This window comes from Sander lucioperca, chromosome 4 (genome assembly GCF_008315115.2).
Source record: "Sander lucioperca isolate FBNREF2018 chromosome 4, SLUC_FBN_1.2, whole genome shotgun sequence".
In the NCBI taxonomy this organism is placed as follows: domain Eukaryota; kingdom Metazoa; phylum Chordata; class Actinopteri; order Perciformes; family Percidae; genus Sander; species Sander lucioperca.
Genome location: NC_050176.1, coordinates 34,434,258 through 34,443,271, shown reverse-complemented (window position 1 = coordinate 34,443,271; position 9,014 = coordinate 34,434,258). Strand labels below are relative to the sequence as shown.

The 9,014-nt window shown below is 39.5% G+C and overlaps 1 protein-coding gene and 1 non-coding gene across 2 annotated transcripts; both read right to left on the bottom strand.

Moving 5' to 3' along the window:
- Positions 1-503: 503 nt before the first annotated feature.
- On the bottom strand, positions 504-6,313 carry rps3a (ribosomal protein S3A). The gene is made up of 6 exons (XM_031276810.2): positions 6,110-6,313; positions 5,334-5,437; positions 4,898-5,085; positions 2,372-2,580; positions 1,040-1,149; positions 504-674 (listed from the first exon to the last, which is right to left on the bottom strand). Exons 1-6 carry the CDS (start codon positions 6,169-6,171, stop codon positions 547-549), a joined length of 801 nt encoding a protein of 266 aa, XP_031132670.1. The 5' UTR covers positions 6,172-6,313; the 3' UTR covers positions 504-546.
- Positions 914-983, bottom strand: LOC116034407. Its single transcript, XR_004101077.1, has one exon. It is a non-coding gene; the product is annotated as a small nucleolar RNA SNORD73 (small nucleolar RNA).
- Positions 6,314-9,014: the final 2,701 nt, after the last annotated feature.

Genomic DNA, 9,014 nt, shown 5'->3' with positions numbered 1-9,014 from the left:
AACTTATAGTAGATCTATTAAATTTCACACAAATGAATCCCTGAAGACTTTCCTGCATTTGCTCTGTCAGGGGAGGGGAATAAATATTGCTACCAGATTAGGATTACTAATTCAAAAGCCCTTTCGAATATTGCATGGCTTCACAAACATTACATTTTATTTTTGCAGAAAAGTTACATCCTGGAAGCACCCCCTGGATTGACCAAATGTTGTAAACTGAAAAAAAAAAGCATGTATACTTACATACTCCCAAATCACTAAACACAGAATTGGCAGATTGTACATGGACTGTACATATGCTAGCCTGATATGGGTGCAAAAATATACAGTGCAAACACAATTTGAGAGACTAGTCTCAAATTAAACAAACTTTAGTGTTTTGCAGGGTATTGGATTTGATTTCAGTGCTTGTAAAAATTCTTAGTGTCTACCTCCTGTACATGTGCACAAAAAGTACTAGTTCTATTACTATATGCACAAAAACAAGAGAGAAAACAGGAGTGTATGTTGGTCATTTACATTTTTTATTAAATCTGTCAGGGTGGTTTAGACTGTCTCCTGGATGGGGGGCTCGTATCCATCAGCCCTCTCCACCTTGGCTCCAGTGTCATCGCCGGTTGCCTTTGCAGTACTGCTGGCACCGCCCTCACCGTGGAGCTCCATCAGTTTGCCCACTGCAACAGAACAGTTTTTTTTTTTTTTTTTAACTAAAAGCTTTGGAGTACAGTGGCATTTAAGCAGCTGGTTGCTTCAAGTGAAAACTGCAATGATGCTGGAATGATTTCATCCATCACGCCTCAAACCCATTCAAGATTTTACACTTAACCCAATTAATCTGGAAACCAGTCTTTAACTATTGCAAACCTGCTTCTCCCTTCCACACAATGAAAACAGTATGTTTTTCTTGTATGGGAACGTCAGGTGATCTCAATGGGTAGTAATCAGGCGATCATCTGGGACCGAAACCGTTGTCATCATGTGTTCCCACAGGTAGTGGAATATAAAAATGCCCAGCCAGTGTTCTAGCTATATAACTTACACTCAAACTTCGGCTTCTTCAGCATCTTGACTTTGCGAACGTAGACGTCGTGCAGAGGGTAGATGGACTGGCAGGCCTTCTCAATGTCCTTACCAACGCTGTCAGGGATCCTGAAACAACACATTAACGCAAAGGGTATTCACAAACCATTTTCTACACCACTATACATAAACTGGCATATTTAACTGGATACCAGGAAACAAACTACATGCCTTTTGTTACGTTAAAAACAAATGTCCCTATGTTGACAAGATGAGAACAGGGTTCCCGCCAAATTTTTTTTTTCTCCAGGAGTTTGACAAGCACTAGCTCAAAAATGTAATTTACCGGTAGGCCTGGTATTGACACATTTATGTTTAACCCATTTTTAATGCAGGGTTCATGATGAAGTGTCTGAGGTTCATTACAGGTGAGGGCTACACCCATCCCTGATAACTGCACAACATATGTCTGGCCTCCTCTTTTAAGAACACCTACATCTATCCACGTTACACATATGTCCAGTCTTAAGTCAAAGAATATAGCAATATAGTAAAAATAAACAACTGAAATATTCAAGTGTTAACTTTTGTAGCGTGCAGGGCTCAATTATGCTTCGACAGCTCTGGGACAACTGAACTCGTTTAAACTTGTGCTACCGGCTAGCTGACAATAGACTAAGGGCTCAAATAAGTAAAAAGATCTGGCGTTTTCACTCAAACATTAGCAAAACACTCCAGTGCCATTAAAAGAATAGGGGGTTTGCTGGGCACCACTATTCTCTCTCTATACTTCCTAGTGTATCAGGCAGTCACATAGTAGGCTATTTGCACCAATAAATCCAAATGAAAACCTGTCAGCCTAACGGTCGTCATCTTGGTAAATATCTTATTTCCGCTGGGCTTCTATATTATTTAAAAAAAAAAAAATTCTGCTCACGGGTCCAAAAACAGACTGCAAGTCTGTTGCGCTCCACTTCTGGTGTGAACAGACACTAGATTGACTGACATTGGAGCCTTCTACCAGCAGTTGAGTTTGATAACCAAATTTACCAGGTTTTTTTTTTTTTTTTTTTTAAATAAATCAATTTTACAGGTGTCTTCCATGACTAGAAAATGATTCTACATTTGCAGGACGCACTGAGCAATTGCCATTAATAAGATATATATATGTAACCCAAAATGTAATAGGTGTTTGCCATTTTTATTTTTAAGCCACCACTGACCGGCTTATCTTGAACATGCAACAAATTATATTTTAGAGAACTGCCAAAGTAGTCTGCCAAGACTTGTTTAAAAAAAAAAATACATTGAGCAAAATGTTCAGAGACAGGAGAAACAGTACATGACTTACAGCTTGTTGACAACTTCCTTCAGGTCGTTGGTCTGAACCTCACGGGTCATGATTTCCATCATCTTCTTCCGGATCTGACGGACCTGCTGGTGCTGGGCATAGGAGGTCTTTCTGATCTGGTTGGTGCGCTTCTTTGTGAAACCCACACAGAACAGACGCAGAAGGTAGCCATCGGTGGTCTTCACATCAACATGGGCTTCGATCATGGTCTGAATGGAAAGAACAAATCAATTCTTGTTAGGCTTCATAGGGGAGATTCCACCCCAACAGTCTCAACTTGTCACCTTTCAATTTAGGATATTCACCATATCGTACACTAAGACCTTTACAATGCTCAGCTTCCCTCAGCCTGCATTTTCTTCTTCAAACAAGGTACATTTTCACAACCACTATAGCTACCTGCAGTTTTGTTCACTTGGCAGGGCTCGACAGTAACGGTTGCCCTTGGCAACCAGATTTAGTCAACTGGCAACTATTTCTTGGCCTCTGGGTTCCCCCTTTGGCAACCACCTGCTTAATATTGAGGTTTTTTTAATATATAAAAACAAATCAAAACTTACAAAACTGGAAAATCTTATTTTAAAAAAGTCAATATTTAATTGGTTGTCTCCGTTTAAACCCTACTTTCGTGCGCAACACAACCTTTCAGCTGTTGTGCGACCGCTTTCCCCACACACGTTGGCCGTGAAAAGATACAGGGAACGCAATTTTCTGTTCACGTTAACGACCCATGCTAATATAGCACCGGTGCCCGGTATCTACCGGACGGAATAGCAAAGCGGATTTCGGTGCCACCTAAATGCCCATGCTGCTCTCTGATGCTCCAAAACAGACGTTAGAGGCAACAGAAGCATCGCTGCATGTCACGCTAGTAAACACTAATAACACGTTACACTTGGCAGCAGGTAACGTTAGCCTACCATTAGCTACAGTAGTAACTGGATTAAACATGGTTAAAATGCTGACAGCTAAACGGTGCAAAGGTTTGACTGTATTTCACTGTAGAGGATTCCAACAGCGGGACGTACAACAGTCTGCTGCTAAAGCTATGAGCTAAAAGCACCAACTAGCACTGGTCAGTGGTCACTGCTGTTGTCAGCAACAGACGGGACTAAAGGTTGCGTTTAGTTAAAAGTGGTAAACCTCGTGGTGCATTCAAAGTTATTGTAAAATAACCTTTTCTCATCCGTTTGTCTTTTAACAGCAATTTACTGGTGAAAGTAGTAATTGTAATTACTGTATAATTACTAATGTTTAATAATCATTTAAATTGCCCCTTTTGTGAAGATCCGAAAATTGATCCGATCCGTGAGTTTTGTGATCCGTTGCACCCTTATTTGAGAGGGATGGGAAATTATATTGCAAGCCATTCTCTCATTGTTTCATTATTAACGTGTGGTATAGTTACATAAGAAAGTAATTGCTCCAAATATAGGCAGTTTAAAATATGGCAACCGTATTGTCAACTTCGGCAACCAAAAGCTGATGCCTGGTTGCCAAGGCAGCAACCACTTTAAAAAGTAAGTGTTGTGCCCTGCTTGGTGTTGAGTATAGACATTTATCATTTAACGCCTTGTAAATCAAACGACTTTTATAAAGCACAATGTGAAGGTACTACAGGGCGAATAATGTACGACCATCCCTCCATATTTAAGGGCACAATAAAAGTTTTGCAACCAAAACTATGTATTGATTCCAGTAACTAAGCTGTTCTTCCAAACGCAATTGCTTTAAAGTTTAATATCTACCAAAACACCTAGCTATGTTTCAGGATTATAACCCTAATGTGTGGTTTGGCCAACTATCCCCAGGGGTTTAAGATTTATATATTAAAAAATAAAAAAATAAAAAGTTGAAAATATGAGTATATTGCAATCACTTATTACACAGCTTTGTTGAATATTTCATTGGTATATTACGACATTCTTGCTACGAACGCAATCATTTTAAACCAATATTTTGCGTGACATTATTGATTTCTTTAGTGAGTAGCCGTGTAATAGGATAATGCAGAGCGAGCGGAATATTATTGCCCCTTAAACCCCGTCAGGGTGACCTGCTTTTCTCTAGGCAACCTTAAATCAACCATCCAGGTCCTTCTCTAGATATCTCTTCAGTTGCATTCAGAAGCTCTAGATATGTCTCTTCAGTTGCATTCAGAAGCTCTTGGGTACCAGTTTTCTACCGTTACCACTGGAGTAGTTGATCATGCACCTGAAGTAAACTAAGTCCAGGCAGTCCAAAGATTCAGACAACTGACCATCCAGTTACAACCCAACAAACACTACCACTGCTTCTAGGATCAGCTTATGTTGTAGGTGTAGTCAGCCTTTATTTTTATTCAAGGCACATTTACTGTGGAAATGATCAACAAACAAATATATAAAACATTAACATGGCTAGGTACTGAATCTCAAATTTGAGAACTAATGTGGGTCAAACAGATATTTATTTGGTCTGTTCAATGGCTACAGAACCTTTTTTAGAAGGACATGCAGTAGTATTCATAAAAACGCGACCCATTACCTGCCATTTCTTGACCATAGAGCACATCTTGTCACGGGTCAGGTCCATGCCGTGGAAGTTGGTGAGGCAGTTCTTGCCCTGAACATCCTCAGTGATGAGTTTGAACTTGCGGAAGGCCACCTCGTCGTTCTGCAGGTCAGCGAGGCTCACCTCGAACACACGTCCCTTAAGACCATCAGAGGCAATTCCTAAGTGGTTGTGAATAAAACGTACAAGTTAGAAAACAAGCACATGTAATGAAAATCTCTGGAATCAATTGAGCCGTAGTAACTGGACATTTACAATATGATTTCTAGTATGACTCTTTTGTTACTGTTAGTCTAATTCTATCACTGACATGGTTTAAGCATGGTGCTTGTATCATTGACAGTCTAATGTATGGAAGAGAGCGGAATTATTGCACAGACACTTAAGAATTTACACAATAAAGTCTTACTGGTTCCCTGAGTCCTGGTGACCAAGGTCTTGCCAAGATTGCGGATGTTGAACATGGCTGGTGCCTTGACATCATACCAGTCCTTCTTGGAAAAAGGGTCCACACTGCAGGAGAGAGAGAGAGAGACATGTATTTAGAGCCAACTTGAGCAGAAATTACGGTTATAACGTTACAATGAGCTTGAGAGCAGACTCACTGTTAGCAACGTGGCTAAGCACGCACTGTAAAGGACGCTGCTCGGGTTAGCAGGCACCATTGAGTGTTTTCTTCCATTTGATCAATTCAACAGGGTCAGCAATTCCCCAAACAACTTAGCCATACGATTCAGACACTTGCATATACGATACCATTATTCTGATCAGGAATTGAATTGTAGCGTTAGGCTGCCATGTTGATAGGTAGGTAGCTAGCTAACGTTATCGTTAAGCTTGGCTAAATCCATGCTAACATGTAACGTTAGTAACTTAACGCCTTCAGCAAATAATGTTAATGGCGATAACTCTGCGGACAAAGTGCTACGTGTGCATTATCAAGCAAAGTCCCTTAGAGGAAAGATACATAAACCAAAGTAATGACAAAATACTAAAGCGCAGAGTAAAAGGGACACAGCATGTTACAACTCCATCCAGCGCCATAGAGGCCGGTGACGAGACTAGCACTGGCCCTGTGGTATCTACTTAAAATCGGCTTCATCCTTTACATTTCTTACACCAAAGCGACGCCAGTGTAAAGGGCAAAGCCTACTTTGTGTAACACTGTGAGAATTTGCTACTTACATCTTCTTTTTGGCACCTTTTTTGCCGCCTTTGGTCAGCCTCTTATTCTTGCCGACTGCCATGTTGGCTACAGGGAGTGAAAGAGGAGGAAGGAAGAAATACCGCGAGAATTAAAGAGACCGACCTAGGTGGTGAGATTTGTGTTTTCTCGCGAGCGCTTGTAGCTTCTTTTGGCGCACTCTGCTGGTAAAAGGGTAAAATTCTTATAATGGTTTCTATAACAGTTTAACCAGTAAATAACTTTATTTGTGTTTGTGGATGCGTAATACGGAATCATAGTACGTAGCACATAGATGGCCGTATATCATTTTGATTTTGTAAGAAATACCTGATTCTCCAGTTACACAGATGAACGACCCGCATTCCATACAGTGAGTAGGCTAATTAATTTAAAAAAAAAAAAGAAAGCCTCTAGCTCACCCAGTAAGAGCGTGCGCCCCATGTTGGCTGAGTCATTTGCAGCGGCCCGGGTTCGAATCCGACCTGCGGCCCTTTGCTGCGAGTCATCCCCTCTCTTTCTCTCCCCCTTTCCTGTCTATCCACTGTCACTATCGAATAAAGGGAAAAGCCCCAAAAAATAATCTAAAAAGAAAGAAAAGAGCCCTCATATTGGATAACTATCCTACTCGCAATAAGCCATTGAACTGAGTTTGGAAATCAATTAATACAGGTAAAAGAGAAAAATCACCTTTGTCTCCAGGTTTTGATTTTCTCTAAAGACATGCATCAAGTTTTAAAAACTGAAAAATTAAACCACATAGACCCTAAAATAAGAATATGTAAAACATTTCAAATATATAACATTATTCAGTAGATTAAATTTCACAATTAGGCTACTGTAGATATAGGCCTATGTTTTTTCAATTAGCCTAAATTTAGTAGGTTTAGAAAATTCACTGTTAAACCTTGCTTCAGTAGGCCTATATCATGCGCACTAGTGCCACATATAGCCTATTATGTTTAATTTGTACTTTAGTTACCAGTAACAGTGCTATGATTACTTGGTTTATAAGGAAAAGCCACCACCCTGATCTCTGAACAGGCAGAACCTGTCTGTAAATATGTCATGTGGGTGTGTAGCTTGTTATTCACCCACACTGTTTTTGTAACAAAGGGAAGAATTTAGTCTGTTGGTAAAATGTTTAGTTTAGTTTAGTTTATTAGTTTATAATGTAATTGACAGTCCCCCTTAATTCACTGTACAGTAAAAGGAGCAGCTTTAGCCTCTACGGCTAATTTCCAGCTGTAGTCCCCGGCCAGCTGACAATAGGCATCCTAAAATACAGTGGTTAACTAATTAAAATGAATTATGAATTACATGACATCTATAATGACAGAAGGCCTAAGCAAAAAGGATGAAGACATAGAAACAAGTGGCACACAAACAAGCAAGCACAAACAAGCAAGCACAAATGATGCAAAAGGCATTAAAGCAGTCCATGCAGTAAAGACAATACAAAGGAGGGACAGGAGAAAAGAAAATGTATATATATATATATATATATATATATATATATATATAAAATTAATAAGAAAATGTAATGAAAATGCACACTTATAGTCATAGTGTAAGTATTACTCCTAAGAATGATAAATGACTGTTGATCAGATCATGAGTGAAGTAAACACATTCACATATCTAAACAAGTAACAGAAGTCTGGTAAATGCAGTGCCTCAGTGCATGCAAAAATATTTAGAAAATGTAAATTTGAGAGCTTAAACTGCAACCAGTTGAATAGACAGAGGTGAAGACAATGCAGCAGAGACACCCTAATATATCCATTGAGATTATTGTTATTCTTCACTGCAGCTTGCCACCAGTAAAATTTCCCATTTTTTCACCTTGAAATGTTTTAACACCTACATATTGGGCTACATTCAGCATTGCAGCTGTTTCCTTCAATGTCCTCTAATTTTTATGCCCATTTATATTTGCAATTTTTGTTTTTATTTCATATAAAATGTCTGTTGTATTGGTTGAACAAGCATCAGCATTAAATTGATGGCTTGGAATTTTATTTTGTCATTATTAATGTGTTTAATGTGAACCTTGCAAGCTAGAATGGCACAATCTGAAAGTAAAGCTCTCTCATTGTTGTCTTTGACACTACATCATTTGCACAAATGATAATCTTCTGCTCAGAGAGTGAGACTTTTGAACAGGATGGCAGGAAGAGCGTAAAAGATGATTTCAGTGAAACTTTAATATGCCACTGAATATCTCAAGCTTGGAGTCTCATTTTCCAGTGTTTCCTCTATGTTGATTTTATAGTGGCGGCCCACCATGGCAAAATTTCTGCCACCACGGTATCAGAAATAGGGCTGTACAAAAAATGTAGTCGCAGTTGCCTTTTAGTAGAACTATTCAGAGGTTATTGGGCCCGTCCAGTTTAACTCCACATACTGTTGTGTTGATGTAGTTTATTGTCAAAATGTTCGCTTTCTTCTGAGTCGACTATTAAACGAACAGCTCCACTAAAAACGTCACCGCGTTCTAAGTGTAGACCTGTTGTAGATGTTAAGTGCCCTATAGTTCCTCAACAAATACAGTTCAATCACAACTGAAAATATGCCTCAATATGCCCTTGTGTGTGAATAGAGGTGAATAAATATATTTAGTTTGTGTTGCAGCGAAGTGTCAGTTCTGTTTCATACGTAAACATTTGGCGGTGGGGAGTGGGGGGGGGGGTTGTTGTTCGGACAGACCTGCCCCCACTGCTGAAAAAAAATCCTAAAGTAAACACTGTTTTCTATATAGTGCCCAATAAGGACGGGTCCATTTAATCAATTCAAAGGTCAGTAAAAGCTTTTCAAGGCCTTATTTAAGGCGGTCTACCTTTGGGCTGCAGTGAACAAGTCTGCTGATTTCAGGTCATTACATCAGAGACAAGGCTTGCCTCTCTT

Bases quoted from the DNA above. Each gene is read 5' to 3' on its own strand.
- rps3a (XM_031276810.2), bottom strand. From the start codon at position 6,171: ATGGCAGTCGGCAAGAATAAGAGGCTGACCAAAGGCGGCAAAAAAGGT. The intron at 2,581-4,897 runs GTAATGGGTCGC...CTTTCCATTCAG, and splicing joins CTATGGTCAAGAAATGGCAG to ACCATGATCGAAGCCCATGT. The intron at 1,150-2,371 runs GTAAGTCATGTA...GTGTTGTTTCAG, and splicing joins AAGGAAGTTGTCAACAAGCT to GATCCCTGACAGCGTTGGTA.